At 39.2% G+C, this 22,640-nt stretch overlaps 1 protein-coding gene across 1 annotated transcript in view; it reads left to right on the plus strand.

The window, feature by feature from the left end:
- Positions 1-22,640, plus strand: part of LOC126292002 (tetratricopeptide repeat protein 27-like) — a 132,700-nt gene that overhangs the window by 20,683 nt on the left and 89,377 nt on the right. The window contains exons 5-7 of the mRNA XM_049985786.1: positions 1,973-2,115; positions 6,770-6,885; positions 21,542-21,608. Coding sequence (XP_049841743.1) covers positions 1,973-2,115; positions 6,770-6,885; positions 21,542-21,608 — 326 coding nt within the window. The remainder of the gene's footprint in view (positions 1-1,972; positions 2,116-6,769; positions 6,886-21,541; positions 21,609-22,640) is intronic.

Consider the following 22,640-nt stretch of genomic DNA (forward strand, 5'->3'; position numbering starts at 1 on the left):
CCAATAAAACAATACCAGTCGCCGCTATTTAGGTTTAATTTTAGGCTACCAGTTTCGACGATACACTATGTCATCTTCAGGCCTGCTTCAATCGAGTGACCTTTGTGTTACAAAATACAGCAGCAGGCCTGAAGATGACGTAGTATATCATCGAGACTGGTAGCCTAAAAATAAAACCAAAATAACAACGATTGGTATTGTTTTATTGGATACTGACCAACCGTAGTCTCATACTCCACACAGAAGATTGAGTTACATTCAGTCCTAACAGTGTCTGCTCTCCCACCTCCTATTATATACATAAACTTAGTTTGATAAAGGTTGCTAGCCCTCATTTTTATCTTATAATATGATGAAACACTTGTGTTTAAATGGTACTGAAAGCACATCACATTTTCACCAGATCCTCACCATTCTGATAGTATAATTTTGCTGCATAGCCACATTGCTCACGTGAGTAACTATTCCCTATGACCAAACAGTCAGCTGTACAGTTTGTGAGGGGTAGTAACCTTGGAACACACTGCCTCCCTTGTGTCTCCCACATAAAATCTTCACTTGTCACTGGCTGACACAGTAATGTGTGAGCAAATGGTAGTGAACGCTGTGAATTGTTCTGCTGCAAATACATCCATTTGAACTAACTTGCTATACTCGACCCTTTGTGTTCCTCTCCAGTTTGTAAGCTCCCTGAATCCCCCATCCCCTACCCCCAACCCCATCCCTACAAACACAGGGTTTCTTGATATCCATTTCTGCACTCCTATTTTTCGATACATTGAGAATCGGTCTTTTATTTTCCAATTTTATTTAGTTCTTCAAATGATATCTTCCAGTCTACTCCTTCAAAACTTTCTCTCTGTCTGTTGATGTGATACATTGATAAGAGGAGAGTGGGAAAGTCGTTCGAGGCCTGATCAAGAGATGACACAGGAGGCTAGAGCAACATGAGATGGGAATATGACAGTGAAGTACCAGCATCAGTACTGATTAAGGAGTCTCAGTATCTGTAATTGGCCGGAAGAGTTGAGAAAGAAGGAAGGCACAAACTGTAAGTAGAGAGATAAATGTGATATGGTGTGTAGCAGGAGTAAAAAGTAAATTAAAAAGCCAACAGCAGGGTGTGACAATCCATGTAAAAAAAGGGCTGCAAATTTAGAGAGAGAGAGAGAGAGAGAGAGAGAGAGAGAGAGAGAGAGAGAGAGAGAGAAGGGGGAGGGGGTATTGACTCTACGTGGAGGAAGAGGAGGAAAAAGAAGTTGCTAGCAGATATTAAGGAGAAAGTTTGATTTATAAGTGGGTATACAACTACAGAATCTATCAGCATACGTGTGGAGGATAGTTCTGTGTCACTTCATATTATTTCTATTGAGCGAGGTGGACCAATGGTTAACACACGAGACTCGCACTCGGGAGGACTACAGATCAAATCTGCGTCCGCCCGTCAATATTTAGGCTATCCATAATTTCCCTAAATCATTGCAAGCAAAAGCTGGCATGGTTCCTTTGGAAAGGGCACGACTGATTCCTATTTGCAGCCCGAGCTTGTGTTATGTGTCTAATGATCCTTCCTTCGTTCATATTATTTTCTACTCAACTGTTTCCATCGTGATGGAAAACTGATTTTGATCGTACTTGTAGTCGCCTTTCTTGTAACAGTATATAATTGTTTATAACAGCCCCCCCACCACCGCGCGACCACTACGGTCGTAGGTTCGAATCCTGCCTCGGACGTGGATGTGTGTGATGTACTTAGGTTAGCTGGGTTTAAGTAGTTCTAAGTTCTAGGGGACTGCTGACCTCAAATGTTGAGTCCCATAGTGCTCAGAGCCATTTGAACCATTTGACCCCCCCACCCCCTCTCCCTGCTCCGCACTCTGTGTCCCCACACTCCAACTCTCTCCTGTTCCACTTTGCACACATGAGATTGTTCATAAATGTAATGTTTGTTAAAGATTGGTCTTTTGCATAGGTGCTATGGGAAAAAGAACCCGTTACCAAGAAAAGGAGCTCGCTCAGCTGACTCTAAAAGTTGAGCTGGAAGCAACAGAACAGCCTTCAGGTGTTGGGATCAGTGGCCTGAGCTCGGAAGAGTTAGCTGATCGCCTACCAAAGGTATGTTCTTCTAATTGTAATTTCTTTATTCTTTAATCATCGCTGAAAGAAGTCAGTTCTGATAATATGTCAAAACTTGTTAATTTTTGTTATGCAATCAGGCAAAAGTAATACACGTCATCATTCAGACTGTTAAATATTTAATAAATACTGTCAACCTTGTTAAATTTGTGTTATTAATTGTATACTGTATGTACTCCAAAGAGGTCTGGTCATTGTATTTTGAAGAAAATTTGTGTTGTGGCCATCTCACAGACACTGCAATGTATCAGCAAAAATAAACAGTCTTTGAAAATATAAATGAACTGCTAAAAAATCTGCCCACCAACTGGAGGCAGTAGAAAACACACTTGAAAGTTAAGGAAATTTGTAAGCTTTCAGAGCTAATGACTCCTTCTGCCAGAATAGTTGAAAGGGAAAGGAGAGGGATGAAGGAAAAGGACTGGTGTGGGTTAGGAAATGGAGAGAGCTTTGCAAAAGTGTCCAGAACCTTGGGTCATTGGAGACTTACAGGTGACTGTTGGTGACTGCACCAGCTGTGAGTTTAAAACCTGAGAGTATAAAGTTGGAAGAAAGATTAATACAAGAATTAATAAAACAGGAAAGCTATGTGCATTACATGTCGTGGGTGGAGGGGCAGGGTAAACGGGACAGTAAAAGAAGATATAAAAAATCTAAAAGGATGGGAACAAAGGTATAGTTAGTGAAAAGCAATGCGAGGCCACAGAAATTAACATAAATTAATTCCAGCTTGGTAGCGAGAAACAAGAACTTGTTGTGATACCATTTCCTATCTGCCGAATTTGTTAGTTTGTTTAATGTCAACAGAAGTGTATAGCTGACCCACAACACGAATGAGGTCAACATCATGGAAAGTGGCACGGGTCTCCGAATAGGACCATACGAAACTTAATCGGAAGATTGTATTTAAGAGTACCCTAAAATTTTAACAGGTCCGCTGTATCATGAGTCCACATGGAAAGATTTCATCAATGTATCTAAACCAAACCAGAGGGTGAAGGCTTATGAATCCCAGGGAAGTTACTTCCCACTAACACCAACCTGTCAGAACTCCGGAGATGGGAACTTGCCCTTCAGTATATCCTCTCTTCCCTTTACCCACCAGGCCTCAACCTCCGCTAATTTCGAGTTGTCGCCGCTTATACCTCACCTGTCATTCAACAACATCTTTGCCTCTGTACTTCAGCCTCGACTGACATCTCTGCCCAAACTCGTTGCCTTTACAAATGTCTGCTTGTGTCTGTATGCGTGCGGATGGATATGTGTGTGGTGTGTGTGTGTGTGGGGGGGGGGGGGGGGGGGCGAGTGTATACCCGTCATTTTTTCCCCCTAAGGTAAGTCCTTCCCTATTTCCTGACCAAGCTACCGTTGGTTGCAAAAGCTTGAATTTTGTGTGTGTGTGTGTGTGTGTGTGTGTGTGTGTGTGTGTGTGTGTGTGTGTGTGTGTGTGTATCAACATGTCAACACTTTCATTTGGTAAGTTACATCATCTTTGTTTTTAGATATATTTTACTCATGAGAAAGTTTCTTCAGGAAAGAGCCTTATGGTCCCCATGGCAACACTCCTAATTTTTTTTTGTATATATGCCTCTCAAAGGCAAATTACTTGTTTTACGTATGGAGTTGGTAAAGGCGAGCAGGAATGATGTCATATTTGTGGAATCAGGTGGGTCCTGGTTGTGGTAAAGTTCAGGAACAGACAGGCCACATACATGGGTGATGCTGGTATAGAGAGAGGGGCATCAGTGGTAACACACAAGATGTATGATGGGAGTGCGACGATTTAAGAAATCCTTAGAGTCTTTAATATGGAAGGGAAGCCATTGTACCGTAGATTGCAAGTGTTAATCACCTAAAGCAGATATACATTCAGTGGGTGCTCTGAAGTCAACAGCTATGGGACAGCCTGGGTATTGGGTTTGTGGATCTTACAAAGAAAGTAAAAAGTGGGAGTGTGTAGTTCAAACGGAATAAGTCGTTCCATAGATTGAGGCATTAGTTCTTTCGAGGGCCCTGAGGTTTTATTTACTCCCGTCACTGAAGTATCACTGAAGTATAGCAGTCCTTGTCTGGGAAGATAACATTGGAGTCATCAGTTTGAGGGAGTGGAGAGCATGGAGTGCTGCAGAGGATGGGATAGGGCCATGTTGTGGAGATCTGAGAAAGGGTTGTGAAGTAGTGTTGGATATTAGGAATTCTTGGAAGGTGCGATTTTGAGGTGTGGTGGTGGTGGATCAAATGCGGATCGTGGTCGGAACTCCTCGAGGCAGGGTTTGATGCTAGGTTTGTTGTTGAAAAGGTGGATTGGGTTGCAAAGAGATATTTCCAGTTCACATTACATTTGAAGGAAAGTGGGTCCGTAACCAGAACAACATTATTAAATGCAGGTTTAGAGCTGAAAGTGAGACCTGTGGACAATTGAGAATGGGAGAGGGTGTGAGATGAGAGGTTGAAAATGTGTACTGTTATGGCTGGTTTGTGTATCATCAGCTACACTTGCTCTCTGAGGTTGTGGTGGCATATGAAAAATTGGCACTAACAGTAACATCTGCCTAGGAGGCAAGATGACCAAATTTTGCATTTTGTGCCCACTTTAGTGAATTTAAAAAATAAAGAATATTGTAAAATGTAATATTAATATGTTTATTGTGTTTAAATTGTAGATTGCAATAAAATTTGCGAAAATAAAGTATCAATTTTTCACATGAAATGGTGCAAGGATTGATTATTGTTGTGGAAAAGTCACAAAATTAAATATTAGTTTTCCAAATGAACAATTATTGAAAGGATAGATTGCTACATTGAATTGCAGACAGGCACAACAAAAATAATTTTGGTCAAAGCTTTCTTCAGAAAAGGAATGAGCACACACACACACACACACACACACACACACACACACACACACACACACACACACAAGAAAACACACCTCACCCTTGTGTCCCCAATCTCTTGCCACTCTGGCCAGATTGCAACTGTTGCATTGAGCAAAAGCAGCAATCGGTAGTGAGGCAGGGAAGGGGGAGTAATAGCAGGGTGTGGATCAGGGAATAGAAGAGTGCTGTCTGGTGAAGTGAAGTGTGCAGGGACCAGAAGGTGACAATGCAAAAATGCTAGGTGCAGCATCAGGAGGCTGTTGGGGAGGTTTGGAGCCTGGGTGCAGAAAAGGAGAGGAGCAGAGAGGGGAAAAATACAGAGAGAGTGGTGAGTGCATTGACAGAGAGTGGTGCGTAATGAGGCTGTTGTATAGAAAATTGACATGTTTTCACAGATACCTCCACACACACACACACACACACACACACACACAAAGTAAAAAATTACAAACTTTCTACACAAGTTACATATTTTCATGGAACACTGTAATCAGTTGGGCTTACCACAGTCCAAACACTTGTATGCCATCATTCTCTGTGTAGGGTCAGTAGCGATAGTCTTTTCCTTTATTCTCATGTGTCACTCTTTTTCTTTTTTTTAATCACCATCTCTCTGCTCTTTGCCAAAAAACAATTTAAATAGTTTTTCTGAGATCATACATTAAGTTTGGAATCCCAAAGGCAAACTGCACCATTCTTTTGCTTCTTTGTGACGTATGAGGTTTCCCTCCACTAGGAGTTATCTGTAGTAATGAGATATCTGAAACGGAGGGAGCATAGGACAAAGAACATATTTTTTAACGTAATATCTATTAGATGAAGGAAAACTCTTGTAATTTGCAGAAACATCTGTCTGTGAGATAATGTGGCTGATGAATGTGAATGAATAAAACAGTACTATTGTGGAAATGAAATGATAACATCCACACAATAACAATGTCAACTCACAAATTAAGTATAGCTGAAATATCAGATGTAATCAGCAGTGGACATGTGCCAACTAAACATAAAGAAATTTTATACCCGCCTACGAGACAGATGTTACCATCTGAGAGTTAGGAAGGTTGCCAAAACTCGGGTTGTAGGAGAGGAGTGGTGGTTGACAGTGTGGCTGTTTAGATAGCTGGAGAGGGACAGGAACGGAAACACAACTATTGAAGTATTTTCGGAGAAGGTGGGAGTGGAAACACCCCTGTTGAGGTAGTTTAGGAGAAGGTAGGATAACTTCTTGAGGTGAAGTCTGGTCTGTTGTTGCTTTTTGAAATGAAGTCTGCTCAGCTGTTGGTCTGTTGTGACAGTTTGCCTGCCACACCTAGAATAGCTTTTTGCCCCCCCCCCCCTCCCCTCCCTATCTTCACAATATCCTGATCAGACCATACACACCTTTAAGCTCTTATGTTTTAAAATCTCATCTGGTGCAGTTCCCAACAATTATTCTTTCCTTCTTGTGCCATCAAGGTAGTCTCTCCTGACCTGGGGTTCCGTGGAACTTTTCTGTAACTCTCCCCATTTCCTAAACCTCGCCAGTCCTTTTTCTTTATCCCTCTTCCTTCCCCTTCAACCCGTCTGCTAGAAGAAAGAACCACTGGCTCTGAAAGCTTGCACGTTCCCTTAACTTTTAGATGCGTTTTCTCGTGCCGCTGCACAGATTTTTTATCTATCCAATTATATTATATTTTCAAACACTGCAATGTTTTTTGTTAATTATTATATTTTTTGTATCAGAGATGACTTTGCATTTCATTTTGCTGCAGGACCTGCAACTTGATGACGATGTCCGGTTGAACCGCATCCAGTATGCAGAAGACAGTGGTGCCGGTGAATATCCCAAGCTGAGCCCCTCCGATCAGGCAGTTATCCTTGGTGCATTGTGTGTAACATTGTTAACATATGCAAAACTAATTCTGGAGTACCTAACAGTAGTGAAAGTGTGCACTTAATTGTAGGCTTGTATTGCATTTTGCAAGTGATGATTGATCAGTCAGCCACTTATTTATTAATTTTTTCTGTTTGTTAACCTTTTTAACTCAGTACACATTTCTGCATGCGAAGCCTTAAGCCTTCTCAAACTCTGCAGATAATGTTATTTAAGCCATGATCTGTTCATGCAATGTGGATTCCCTTCTTTTTGTCCATTTCTTCAAATTTCTGGAGAGAGTATAGTTACAAGGGGCGAATTTTGGGTTCCGGTGTCGTGAGGTGCCTGTAGTTTTATCTGACACTTGCACATTAAAAGTGCACTCGTAAACAATTTCATCATCCTAATGAAATATAAAATTTTAATTTTTGTAAAATAGTTATATTCCATACAAAGTCCTTGTGAGTTAATTTTTTTTAGTAACATAATCTTGGTTCTATGATTGATTTCGATCTTTTCAAGATGAATTCCAAAACATCGAGGCATATCAACACCACCTGTCAGCATCTAAGGGTTTCATCATTTATTCCATGGAAAAGCTGCACGGCCATCAACAGTATTCTGTTCATTCTAGAACAGTTACTGTCTTCACATATATAGTTAAAGGCTACCCAGCCATTGACCTTCGACTGTGCGAATGCGCACAGGTTGCCCAAACTCTTACGGGAATCTCCAAAGCGTGCGCGAGTAATGAGTGGATGGGCAAATGTCTATAAGGTTACATTACATATGTAGAATTGTGGACAGTTGGGAATGTGAGTCTCACGGGAAGCATGCAAGGGATAAGTTCCTGCAGTCGTGCTATTCATCTGTGTCCTCGGTGGCTCAAGTGGATAGAGTGTCTGCCATGTAGGCAGGAGATCCCAGTTTCGAGTCCCGGTCGGGGCACACATTTTCAACTGTCCACATCGAGGTATATCAACAACACCTGTCGGCAGCTAAGGGTTTCAGTTAGTCATCATTTATGTTTTTAAATATTTTGTGGATGATGTGAGAGTGTTTGGGTGTTCAGAGACATGCAGTGGGTATTTAACTGATGTGATTACTTAGTCAGTTTCTTTCTCCTGAGTGTCATAGCCTCCAAAAATTACAAAGGATAAAATCTTTTTTTTTTTTTTTTCCCCTAGGCCATTTCAGTTTAAAGTAAGGTGGTGTATTATTTCATCTCAGCTAGTTGTGTTCAGCCTTGTACCCATTATAAAGTGATACCAACAAAAATGAACCGCATTCGTATTAGTCAAACACGATATTGTTTCACCTGGGAGTGAGGGCTTCTTAGTCGGCATATTGTGAGTTTTTATCGTGATATTTCACAAGGATGTGCTGGAAACTCTTGATAGTATATGCACAACTGTCTTGAAATCTTCCACAGTGCGAAGCGTTTTCCTTAGTCAGTTCTCTGTTTGTTTAGTGTAACATCACTGTATGTTTCCGGCTACTGTTTGTGAGGCCAAGTGCGAAACAATACATACTGCATACTGTTTGCATCATCATTAAAACTTAAGTAAAATGTGTGAGAGTGTGCACAAATTTGTAACAAATACTTAATAGGAATAAACGGGTTACTCCATTGTACTCACATCAATCGTTCTGGCTCCATTTGTCTATAAAATGGACTCATCTGTTTATTAGTGATGTGTATTTGTTGCAAATATACGTATAACATGGTTTGGTCTGTGGCAAAAATGATGCATGCACATGACACGTCAGTTCTCTCACAACTTTTACCTGTTTTGGTGATGATTCAATTGTGTGCTTTATGTATTGGCACAACTATTTGTTTTACATATTTGTATGTTACAATACCAGAGAAGGAAAGTTGCTTCTCACCATATAGTGGAGATGCCGAGTCGCGATAGGCACAACAAAAAGATTCACACAATTAAAGGTTTTGGACATTGAGGCCTGTGTCAGCAGTGCACACACACACACACACACACACACACACACACACACACACACACACACAGAGATCAGAGCTCACACGGAAAGACTTAAACATTCATTTATCTCAAATTCTATTTAAAAGTGCAACAGTGGAAAAATAGTCTGAAAGTCCTTCTGTGGGTTCTCTGCCAAGCACTTAAGTGTGGATTGCAGAGTAGTCATATAGGTGTAGAGGTTGCTGAGTCACTTTCGTAACTGCTGTTTCGCATTAGTTCTCTTCTGTGTAGCTTTATGTTACATTCTTAAATATTAAAATATTCTTCCTCAGCAAGATGTTTTGGTGTCTTGTACTTGTTAATTGTGAATATTTGTTCAACAATACTAAGTCGAACAGAGCAATTTTTGCTATATGGCCAGTAAAACCAAATAAAATAAATACTAAAAGACCGAAGTTTATTCATATCTTACTGCAAACAATATATTTTTTTCTATATTAAATATATTGTATAGTTTGCTGAAATCTATTATATTTTTGACTTCAGTCCAAACACTTAACAATAATTCCAACTACTATGCGGGTGAGTAAGTGCTTGTTTGTGGGTGCATAACAAGGCTGACTGGCGTCAGAGATCGGAATTTCATTGTAGCAGTAATGGACGACAAGATGTTGTGATACACTCAACACAAACTTGGGTGAAAAGAACACTACGTTTGGATTGGAAATAGTGGTGCATGAAATGACATATTATAGATGTAAAAGTAGATGAAAAAAATTAGTAAGAGTGCATCCATTTTGCTAATGGGAGAGCCGTCCATGCTTTGGCTAGGGACTTCACTTTTTTCTATGGCGGTTGACACAAACTGTGACAACTTTTCTCTGGTAACTCTTAACTACCTTAAGATTAATTTAGGAGAAATAGGTATGTGTCCCTTAAACCCTGGACTAAATTTCCTTAACGGAAACAATGATTTCCAAAGTTGGGGAAAGAATCCATTTTATTATGTTTTTGTATGTGGTCCAATGGGGTCTTTGTGACTACAAATTTCATCTGTATCATTGAGGTCTTTCCAGATTCCTTCATCGAGATCCTAAAATAGCTTCATCTTTCATACGCCACTTTTTATTGTAGACAGAAATGGATGTGTGTTTTGAAATAGTGTAGCTGTGTTAATAGCTCAAGACTTGCAATAGGAGTATTAATAACTGACAAAGGAACGTTCCCAGGTGTAACTAAATGGTCTTGACGGAAGGCATGTATGTAGAGGGGTCAAAATAGTACAATACATATTTTTTTTCATTTTTGCCCAGTTTCACATTTAAGGGATAAAACACATCCCAAAAGGTAATTTGGCCTTTTAGTTTTAGAAGGAATAACTTTGAAACCCTGAGATAAAAAAATGTATTTCGTGTAAAATTTGAAATGTAATTAATGTTCTAGAAATCTGTATAATCAACTTTTGTAATACAAAATACTCCATCCCCGTTAATTAATTTTGAAAAATGAAAACTTTTGTTACAGTGTAAGTTAAAGAAGCTTTCATGCTGCATCTATCTATGTGTTATAAAGCTTACGTCTGAAATTTTTTTGAAAATAAACTGTACGCAGTCTTAACTGGATCTTCCAATAGTTCTTGGTGGAACATCATCATAATAAATGAAAAGCAATAGTTTGCTTTTGCTCTACAGTATTTCTTTTATTGTGTTCACTAGTTTTTGGCTTACAAGATCATCTTCAGACATTTAATGTCTGAATGTGTCTGAAGATGGCCTAGTAAGCCGAAAACCTGTTAACCCAATAAGAGTAATACAGTACAAAAAAAAAGCAAAGTAGCATTTTTCATTTATTGTGCACAGTGTGCTGTCGTAATATTTTCAACAAGCCTAATAACAATATCTGAACAGTCATAATTGTTCTAGTTCTTTGTTTAATTATTTTTGTTTCATTTTTAAAAATTTTATTTTATGTTTGAAATTCTTTTTTTTTTTTTTTTTTTTTTTTTTTTTTTTTTTTTTTTTTTTTTTTTTTTTTTTTTTAAAGCTTACCATTTTACATATGTATATTTTGTTATTTGGAAAAACTAAGTATCTCATTATTACAGTACAAAATCATTACAGAAATTATTATCTAAAGAAATGCTTAAAACATGACTTTTTTTGCACCACGCATGTAAAATGACTGAAATTTCTTCACATAATACATGTGACAGACAGCACAGTATAAAACAAAATTCATCAGGACTCAAAGATTGTGGCTGTCAATCCTCTAAGTATCCTGGTTTGTATCAGACATTTTTCAGTAGATTGGAAAACCTTGTCAGAAAGAACTAGTTCTGTACTAGTGACAGAAGTTTGATTGTATTGTTTCTTGAGTAGACATTGGAGTCATAATCATTCAACAGAAAAAAATCTGAATATCTTCTCACAGAGTTTCTCCAACATCGGATGCCATTTATGTCCAATGACAGTAACTGTCCTGTCGAGCTTTTTGGTATCGCCAGATGAACAAGCTCCTTGCCCTTTCACATTGACCAATCCAACAATCTAAAAATAACACAGATTTTTCTTGTGCACTTTGATAGAAAGCTTGTTAGTTTACTAGATTCCAGTCATTTCACAAGAGCATTTGGGGCCTCAAAAAGAGATTTTTGAATTCTTGGTAGAAACTCTCTATTAGTTTCTTTTAAAGGTGTTTAACGTGAAAAAACTGTTTTGAGTGTTGTGTCTGAAGACAAGGAACTTGTTCATCTGGTGATCCCAAAAGGCTCGACGGGACAGGTAGAGCTGTTGGATGTACATAGTTTACGATGTTGGAAGAACTTTGTGAGAAGATTTTGAGATCTAGTTGTGCTCTTCTCCAGTTTGAAAACATTATTTGAGACTACTACAACAAAATCATTTGGTTGTTCCATGTGAACTTCTTCTTTCAAATCCCCATTGAGGAATGCATTCTTAACATCAAAGTGCTTTATTTCCATACCTCGGTACGCTGCAATGGCTAATAAAACTCTGATTGAATCATATCAGACCACAAGAGAGCATGTATCTTCATAGTCAATGCCTTCTCGTTGTGAATAACCTTTTGTTCGTAATGTAGCTTTAAAGCGGTCAGTTTTTCTGTCAGAATTCTGCTTTACTGCCTTGCGGTTATGTGGTAATGGGTCTAGATCCCAAGTTTTGTTCTTCTTCAAGGGTGTCATTTTCTCTCCCATTGCTTGTTTGCACTTTGATGACTCTTTTGATGCCATTGCTTCTTCAAAATTTTGAGGTTCAAAGATAATGGCAGAACAAGCTATATCTCGGTCCCGAAAACAAGCAGGTGCTCACAGATTAGACCACTCTCTGATTCATCCTTTGATTTTTCTTTCATATGTTCACCAGTATCATCCTGTTCGGATACCTCCTAAACATCTTCTGCAGCATGGTCTCCCAGGTAAAATTTAGTATATCTTTGTTCTGTATTGAAGCTGTAAGTGTGTTCTTCATTGAAAGAGACATTGCAGGAGATTGTAATTTTTTTTTTACTTAGGGTTGCAGAGGCCGTACTGGCACGCTTCACAATGAAAATTTTCACCTTTCTTCATATTGAAACCAGGTATTAAGTTCAGATCAGCGATATTCTTGGGACCATTAAAATGAATGTGGCCAAGTCTCTCATGCCAGGCCATGGTGGAATTCAGGGAAACAGGATTTGCCTGTAGTACATCTGGACGTTTAAACAGCAGTTGATAACACTGATTTTCCATCTTAATTCCTGCTGCTATTAGACCTGAACTGCGAACTTCCATTCTCTCGTCATCAAAAACAACTTTCATTCCTCTTTTTGTGACTGTTTCCACTTCAAATAAATTTTTCTTTAGCTTAGGAATATACAATGTATTTTCCAAAGTGCGAGTTTGCCATTTGCCCTTAACTGATAACAATACTGCAATTGATCCAGTGCCTCCTGCTTTGACGATCAAGTTGTCTCCAATTTGAACAAATGAATCATATGACTGAATTAGCTTAAATGTGTTGAACCACTCTGTGTTTGACGTCATATGTTTTGACACATTACTGTTAGCTAACCAGATGTTTTCGCAACCTGGAGGAAAAACACACTCATGTTCTGCCTTCAAAGCATGATGCTCAGATGTGTGTTTTCGTATTAAGTTTTGCTAAAAGTTTTCTGCACTCAGATTTAAAATGTCCCTTTTTGTGATGATAATAACATTCAACATCTTTTCTACTGACCATGTTAGACGCACTGTTGTTACCAGTATTTGAAATGAACGTGTTTTGTCCACATTGACTGCTGTGAAGGCTGTTGAGTTTTCATCACATTGTAAAAGTTTTTGTTCTTCTTCCAATAACCTTAAAGTCAAATGACTGAAAGTTTATTGTTCTTCAGCACACGAGTCCCAGATAGTTGAAAAAATTGCAAAATTTTAGCCATTTTGTCAGTTCTGTAACAGGTTCCCCAATATCAGCTAATGCTTGTGCCAAGGACTCGACTCGACTGGTGTGTTGTGCAAGTGTTACTGTTGACGACATTTTGTAGTCAGAAATTTTCTACTTCAAGGCCATTTTATTAACTGTGGATCGCTGTTCATGAACAGTCTTTAGTCTGACCCACATTTCTGCTGCATTTGTGCGCGTCATAACAGATTTCAGTTGGTCAAATTCCATCACAATTGATAGAATGAACATCGCCTTTGCATTTAAGTCGTCCCAAGTGATTTGACTCTCACTATCTTCATTAGGTCTCGGTTTCCCATTGACAATATTGAGCACTTTTTCAGCACAAAAAATAATTTGTAACTGATATTTCCACAGTTGTACAGTATCCAGAAATTTGACTGTAAAAATTCCATTTTCAATTTATCCATCTTCTTGTAGGCTGAATGTAAGTCAGACTTATAATACTCAGTTCAAAACAAAAATTAAAGTTTTCCACAATAGACCAGTGAAGTGCGATGGTTCCAGATCTTGAGCGTCACGGTTCACACGAATAAAATTTGATCAAAGGCAGTGAATTCATAGAACAGAAACAGATACCATATGTGTGCGTTTTCCTGCACCCATAACCTGGTGTCTTTAATTATGTCTGGTAGAAAATCACAGAGCGAAATACAGTATATTGGACTAAAAATAACTTATTGCTCCTCTCTTTACTGCATTTTGTTACAATTAGCTTGGCATGGCTTTGTGTGTGTGTGTGTGTGTGTGTGTGTGTGTGTGAGAGAGAGAGAGAGAGAGAGAGAGAGAGAGAGAGAGAAATTCATGTTCCAACCAAAATAAGAACAACACTTTTATGAAGCGTCCCCTTCCTACAGGTTCAATTAGAGCACTCATAATAGGCAGAATTCACCCAATGCTTGTCAAATTCAGGACAACTTATAAAGGGAGCATCAGAACTGCTGGATTTGAGGTCGACTCATTCAGCTGAGGAACCTAGCGGACTAGAGTTTGATTTGCCCGAGTTTCCTTGTACCAGTAAGATTGTACAATAATCTCCTAACCTTACCCCAATCCTCCCTTCTCTCTCTCTCTCTCTCTCTCTCTCTCTCTCTCTCACTCTCACTCTCTACTAGTCACAGTTTCAAATTGAGAATTATTGTATTTTATACTCTCATGTTCAGAAAAATCAGAATGCCTTGAACGACTAGAGATAGGATGTTCATATTCAACAAAGGACATGTACAGTATTATGTTCTACAGAAATAATGAGCATTTGAACCATGTCGGTGTGCAGGTTTGTGGTCAACATCGATATCACGGTGCAATACCACCTACTCATGGTCCCTATAAACTGAAGGTAATGGATCAGTGTGGCTAGAGCAGACGTGCAGGATGCCTCACAGATGTATGCGAGAACTGTGCTGTCAAATCAGTGAATTTGAAAGAGGGCAGATTATTAGTGAAGAGAATGTTATGGGTCCATCCAGGAAATTGCTGCTTGTGTGGGATGAAGTACTTCAGCAGTGCGACGGGTATGTACAGAATGGTTCACGGAAGGTGGTAGAACACGTTGATACGGATAAGGTCATACCATCCAGACCATCTTCCAAGAAGATTGACACCTCATCTGAATGACATAACAGTGGAACATTGTAACACATCATACACTATCAGGGGCGACAGTCTGTCACCATTTATTACGGCACAGGTTACTTGTGCCTCGTCCACGTCTCTACCTATCTTTGATGAATGTGCAAAAACATGCTAGATAACACTAGTGTATGGAATAACTGTGTCTGCATTCACATAAGACATAAAGTGCCAAGTAGAAGTCTTATGGTGTGGGGTGCTGTTGGGCACAACCCCAAATCACAGTTGGTGTATTCCAGGGCACTGTGACCAGTGTGACCTATGTGGATGACATCCACGACCTGTGCCATGCCCTCTGCACAGCACCCGGACACCACTTTTCAGCAATACAATACACAACCTCATGTTAATGCCCGCACAGGTGCCTTATTGGTGTCACAGGATGTCAGACTTACGTCCTGTCGTGCCGTGTCACCAGACTTGTCGCCAATCAAAAATGTGTGGGATACAGTGAAGCAATGTATGCAGCGCTGTGATCCAATGCCAACCACCACAGTTGAATTTTGGAACCAGATGAATGCAGCGTAGATGGCTGTACCACAGGACGCCATTTGTGCCTTAGTCGTGTTGATGCCATCACACTTGGAACAAGGTATCAGCGACCGTGGTGGACCCTGTGCCTACCGTGTACAGGACATCTGCTGAACTGAGGTGACTGAAATGCTAATCATTTCTGCAGACCATACTAATGTACATGTCCTGTCAATATGAACATCCTATCTCTAATCTTTCAAGGTTTGCTATTTTTTCCTGAACATGAATCTATTTTCAGGCCTACTACCCATCTCTCGTGAGGCATAATTTGGAAAATTTTTGTGGGTTGGAAGCAGAAAATGTTATGACAGTCTTTATATTGCTTAAAGTTATCATAAAATGCAGTCTTGTACTGCTTTTTAAATGCAGTTTGATTCTTAAGTGAAATCATAAAGGAAAATTCAATGTTTATTTTAATTTGAATTCATGGGCTCAGCCCCTTCTTTCATTGAACAAGTTACTTTGCTCAACTTCTTAACATGTAGCATCAAAAGTGTGAATAAATATGCAGTAATATAGTTATATATTTACAGAATATTACTTAAGGTTTCTATTTTTTCAAAATAAGTGTAAATGTTACAGAATTGAAAGATCATGGAAAGATTTAACTAAAAATATTAAATGTTCTGTAAAATTTATAAAACAAGACTTAGCTAATTCTTTTTCCTGGCCCTTTGTTTCTATACAGATTATCATTATTGGAATGATTTTCTATCGTAATAAAGGTTTACATATTACTTTCAATTAACTAAATACACACGTGAAACCATAAACTGAAAAAAAAATCACACCAGTTAAAAACATAAAATAACAGTTTAAAACATGAATCAGAAATAGGTAAAATAAATAATTAGATAAGTAAATATTACTTATATGTATTAATTATGTGTGCTGAAAATGCTGTGACAGCATATTGTATGCAGCTTATTTTCCAAAAATGGTAATTCAGAAGACAGGGGTATTGGACAAGGATGGATGTGGCATGAAATCCTCCGTAATCTATGTTGTAACAAAAGTTAAACAATGGAAAATCATGGGCCATCTAGAGGAATCCTTCCTAAACACCCAGAATCCTAAACCCCTCACCTGGTGAAGATTCATTGATAACACTTTTGCGATCTGGATCGAGGGTGAGGACACCCTCCATAACCTCAACAGCTTCTCCCCCATTTGCTTCACCTGGCTCTACTCAACCCAACAAGCCACCTTCCTAGATGTTGACCTCCACCTCAAAGAAGGCTACATCAGTACATCCGCCCATATCAGACCTACTAACCACCAACAATACCTCCACTTCGACAGCTGCCACTTCCACACCAAGAAGTAAGTCCATTACATACAGCCTAGCCACCTGTGACAAGCGGTCCCTCTCAAAATATACTGAGGATCTCACTGAAGCCTTCACAGACCGTAATTATCCTCCCAACCTTGTACAAAAACAAATCTCCTGTGCCTTATCTTTCCAGTCACCCACCACCTCCGGCCACAGTGGAGCATTCCCCTTGTAACTCAGTACCACTTAGGACTGGAGCAACTGAATTATATTCTCTGCCAGGGTTTCAACTACGTTTCGTTGTGCCTTGAAATGAGAAATATCCTGCCCACTATCTGTCCCACCCCTCCCACAGTGGTATTCTCTTGTCCACCGATCCTACACAATATACTCGTTCATCCATTCACAAACCCTGCTCCCGACCCCTTACCTCGCGGCTCATATTCCTGTAATAGACCTAGATGCAAGTCCTGTCCCATACATCCTCTCGCCACCATCTACTCCAGTCCAGTCACAAGCTAAGCTACAACCACTGTACTGCATTCTATATGGACATGACAACCAACAAGCTGTCTGCTCACATGAATGGCCACCGACAAACTGTGGCCGAGAAACAAGTGGATCTGCCTGTTGCTGAGCACACTGTCCAACACAATGTCCTTGATTTCAATGACTGCTTCACAGCCTGTGTCAAATGGATCCTTACCACCAACACCAGCTTTTGTGAATTGTGGAGATGGGAACTTTTCCTGCAATATATCCTACATTTTCGTAATCCTCCTGGCCTCAACCTTCATTAGTCATTGTCCTCACCCATCCAGGCCCTTCCCTGTTCCCATCCTAGCACTACACAGTCCTCATTCCACAATGGCACCCAGTCTTTTTACCCTCCCCCGCATCTCTCCTCTGCCCTCCATCTAACCTCACGACTGGACATAGCTGCCCTACCCTCTCTTCACCTAGTTCCTGCGCATTCCCCAGTAACACTTCACTGCCCCGCATCCCTACCCAACTATCTCTCCCCCTCCCTGCTCCAGCCTCCGCCTTACCCTCACCCAGTTGCTACTCCCATCATGCACTGATGCTACTGCTGGCAGTGTGGCTTCAGTTGCCCGAGAGTGCAGATGTGTGCGCGAGTTGTGCGCCCGCGTTTGTGTGTGTGTGTGTGTGTGTGTGTGTGTGTGTGTGTGTGTCGTCATTTTTCGACGAAGACCTTGCTGGTCGAAAGCTTATTTGTGACTGTCTTTTTGTTGTGCCTGTCTGTGATTCAGCATCTCCAGTATATGGTGAGTAGCAACTTTTCTTTTCATAATATTGTAACAAAAGTTTTTATTTTTGTAAAGTTAGTTAATGGTGGTGGGATATTTCATAAAATTTCAACTTTTGTATGAAGCAAATTTTTATACATCATGGTTTTAAAGATATTACCAGTTAACTTATTGTGCCAAATTATCTTTCAGGGTGTGTTTCACCTCTTGAAAGTGTTATTGGGCAAAAATGGAAAAAAAATACATTTGCATTATGTTGACCCCTTTAAACGCATGCCACAACCCCCCCCCCCCCCCTTTCAAGTTTCATCAAGATCATTTGTTTACACTTGGGGAAGTTCCTTTGTAAGTATTTATGTTACTGATCTAATCTAGTAGTGTTAGTAACTGAGCATTTACTCTACTGTTGAACAAGAAAGCTTGTCCTGCATGGTCTTTGAGCTCCATGTGTAGTCTCATCATTGTACATATTGATACAGTCTGCTCTGACAGTCATCTATTTGATTCTGTAATTTGTTGCTTGTTTCTTCACCATAAAGGCTGTTGTAGTTCATTTTCTTTAGTAATAAGCTTGGATCTGACAGATTCTTCTCTTAACACTTGCCATACCAGAAACTGTTAATAATGAATTGATACCCAAAAATTTCCAAAATGTTTTAATTAATACTATTATCTCATGCTGAGATATTATTCTGCATCATCGCCTTTAAAGTATTCCCATTTGAAAGTGATGAATTAGCTCCATACTTGACAATTATATACAACCGTTCGCTTGATGAAAGATCCGTACCCAAAGACTGGAAAGTTGCACAGGTTACACCAATACTCAAGAAAGAAAGTAGGAATAATCCACTTAATTGCAGGTCCATATCATTAACGTTGGTATGCAGCAGGATTCTTTAACATACATAGTGTTTGAAATTATGAATTACCTCGAATAAAACGGTCTATTGACACACAGTCAACAAGGGCTTAGAAAAAAACATTCTTGTGAAACACGACTAGCTCTTTACTTCTATGAAGTGTTCAGTGCTATTGACAAGGGATTTCAGATCTATTCCGTATTTCTGGATTTCCAGAAGGCTTTTGACACTGTACCATACAAGTGGCCTCTAATGAAATTGCGTGCTTATGGAATATCGTCTCAGTTATGTGACAGGATTTGTGACGTCCTGTCAGAGAGGTCACAGTTTGTAGTAATTGATGGAAAGTCATAGAGTAAAACAGAAGTGATTTCTGGTGTTCCCCAAGGTAGTGTTATAAGCCTTTTGCTGTTCCTTATCTATATAAGTGATTTGGGAGACAACCTGAGCAGCCGTCTTTGATTGTTTGCAGATGACACTGTTGTTTATCGACTACAAAAGTCATCAGAAGATCAAAACAAACTGCAAAACGATTTAGAAAAGATATCTGAATGGTGCGAAAATTGGCACTTGACCCTAAATAACGAAAAGTGTAAGATCATCCACGTGAGTGCTAAAAGGAATCCGTTAAACTTCGGTTACATGCTAAATCAATCAAATATAAAGGCTGTAAATTCAGCTAAATACCTAGGAATTACAATTACGAACAACTTAAATTGGAAGGAACACACAGAAAATGTTGTGGGGAAGGTTAACCAAAGACTGCGTTTTATTGGCAGGACACTTAGAAAATGTAACAGATCTATTAAGGAGACTGCCTACATTACACTTGTCCATCCTCTTTTAGAATACTGCTGCGCGGTGTGGGATCCTTACCAGACAGGACTGACAGTGTACATCGAAAAAGTTCAAAGAAGGGCAGCATGTTTTGTATTATCATGAAATATGGGAGAGAGTGTCACTGAAATGATACAGTATTTGCACTGGACATCATTAAAAGAAAGGCATTTTTGTTGTGACGGAATCTTCGCACAAAATTCCAATCACCAACTTTCTCCTCCAAATGCGAAAATATTTTGTTGACGTCAACCTACATAGGGAGAAATGATCACCATGATAAAATAAAGGAAATCAGAGCTCTTACGGAAAGGTATAGGATAGGTGTTCGTTCATTCCGCGTGCTATGCGAGATTGGAATAATAGAGAATTGTGAAGGGGGTTTGATGAACACTCTGCCAGGCACTTAAATGTGATTTGCAGAGTATCAATGCAGATGTAGATGAATACACCAATTCTAATATTGCCACCACTTCTGAAATGCACCCTGGAAGTCTGTCTTTGATAAAGTACTTGGTACCTCCTTCTTCTTTCTATTTTGGCTATCTGAAGACTGTCTGGTAATGTCTCAGTTTTGCATTAGTCTAAATGTGGATGTTCATAGTGTGTATGCTAAATTTATTTCATTTATTTGTGCTCCTGTTGCTTCTTTTTCTGTCAGCCGAGTTTCTACCCATTCTCTGTCATTTTTAATTGAGTCAAAAATCTATGAATAATGTAGGGCATGTGCGGTCATTCATTTTTATTGTGAAATACCCAGCTGTAGATGTTCTCTCCTCATGTCCTTCCTCAAATATCGTAGAACTTCTCAGCAGATCCCTTTACTGATGGTCTGACTAAACATGACCAGTTCTGTAAAACAGGCTCATTCTTTTGGTGAAGAAGATATTTTCCATTACAATGATTGCCGCTTGGTGTCAGGATTGTTGCCATAAATTCAGCTCCTGTCACTAGTGACAACCTCTGGAAGAAAGTGTGGACCGTCTTCAGACAATTCGTAAGTCCTCTGCAGATTTCTGCACAGTATTGCTCCTGATTGTCTCAAGTCAGTTGTTGCACAGAATTCTTCGCATTCCTTTTCGTGTTTAGTTCTCCTGACAGTTTACTTTCATGTATCATAAATTATTACTAAGGAGTTTCAGAGGTACCAGATGGTCTGTTTATGATCTTTAAGAATCAGTTCCCTCACTTTTGGAACATGTTCTGATGTGAAGTCCAGCAGATGGCTAACCGATATGGCTGTCTTCACCAGTTGATGTTAGTCCGTGTCCACACACGTATACCAGTTGTAAGTCTGTGTGTCACCTGAAGCATTATCTCCTAAAGCTAACTTCAACCCGTGAAGTGTATCTGCAGCAGTGACTCAAATTTATAAATCTTTATACAGACACACTGTTCGTTTGTGTCACCATGACAAAAACCTCAAACTTCTAGAAACATGATAACGGAAGTACGCTCACCGAAAACCGACCAAACCTCTCAGCTCACAGCCACTATCCACAGTGATTCGAGATGAGTGTATTCGGAAACACAAAGAAGTATTTCAGTGTAGCCTTAACCATTTTCACACAAAATTCAAATTTCAGGACCTTTTGTGTACAACCTCATAATAGTGAAAACTGTAGTACATATTTGGCTTGTAAAAATGCTTGCTAGTGCAATTTTTGAGAGAAAGTTTCTTTTTTGTGTGCCTGTATATAATCATTTTTTAAATCATAAATCCTCTGCATATTTTTCCCGTATTTGCTTGTAGTAGACTGATGTGCAACCTACAGATGAACAATTTTAAGAAATGCCATTTTGAGATGTTACTGGTTGCTAACATAATTAGTTACCGTACTTAGTATTCCTGTTACAGTGTCCAAACCCAGAAATCTCAACCCAAGGACAGACTTGCTGATGAGGAACTGATGCCTTACCTAGAGGTAGATACTGTTTTTATTGTTGCCTACTTGTTTTAGAAGTTTTTATAAATGTGAACTACCCCTGTGACAGTTGTGTGAAACTTCATTACTCTTTTTGCTTTCTATTTATATTTAAGAGGAGTACCACTTGCATGTTCGTAAACCTCTTAGCTGTTGAACAACGTTATTATTATTATGTGAGTAGAAATCATACTCTTCCTGTTTATCTTGAAATAAATATCCCCTGCACTGCAAATAGCAATTTCCCATTTAGTAATGTACTGTGCTGATTTCACAGATTCTTTTGTCACACTGTTCTCCACAGTTTTGTAATTTTTGCTCTATGTTATTTCTTTGTGTATCTCTGTTTGACTGTGGTTTAATTCTACCAGTTCTATTGTCTGCTGCTTTTTAATATTGGCTTCATGTTATTTCTCTTTCTAGCTTCTCATTGCATGAAAATTGTTGTTCTGGTGCGAACATGAACTTTACGTTATTGATACTGCAATGTAAAAGGTGCATTCTGCGATCTTTTGCAATGTGGAACATAGAGCTACTGAACCATTTAACACAGTGGATGATACAAACATTTTCAGAACTAGGCAAATATTTTTGTATCCTTCCTCAAACTCATTAAGGGACATGTGGGGTGTTTCCCATGAAAAGACATGGCTGAAAGCCTCCCCAAATAACACCTTGTGCCCTGTCTCCTATGACTCCATCGTCAATGGGATGTTAAACACTAATTTTCATTCCTTTGTCCTCAACACCAGTCTTACCAAATCTCCAGAGATGGGAGTTACTTGAGCAATCTTTACTGAGATTTTGTCATAGCAGTCTATTCTGAGCTTTCACAATAATAAGTTAATATTTACAGAGGTTCTGCTGTCTTCACCTTCTGAGCATGAACCTTCTTAGTTTAGGTGACTTTTTGCAGTTGTTTCTTAAATGGTGTAACGATTATTACTTACATTTAGTGTGGGCTTTAAAACTGCAGTATACAGTACTACAACAATTTTATCTTTATGACAATGTATCCTACATAACTGGTTG

This window comes from Schistocerca gregaria, chromosome 9, assembly GCF_023897955.1.
Source record: "Schistocerca gregaria isolate iqSchGreg1 chromosome 9, iqSchGreg1.2, whole genome shotgun sequence".
Lineage (NCBI taxonomy): Eukaryota > Metazoa > Arthropoda > Insecta > Orthoptera > Acrididae > Schistocerca > Schistocerca gregaria.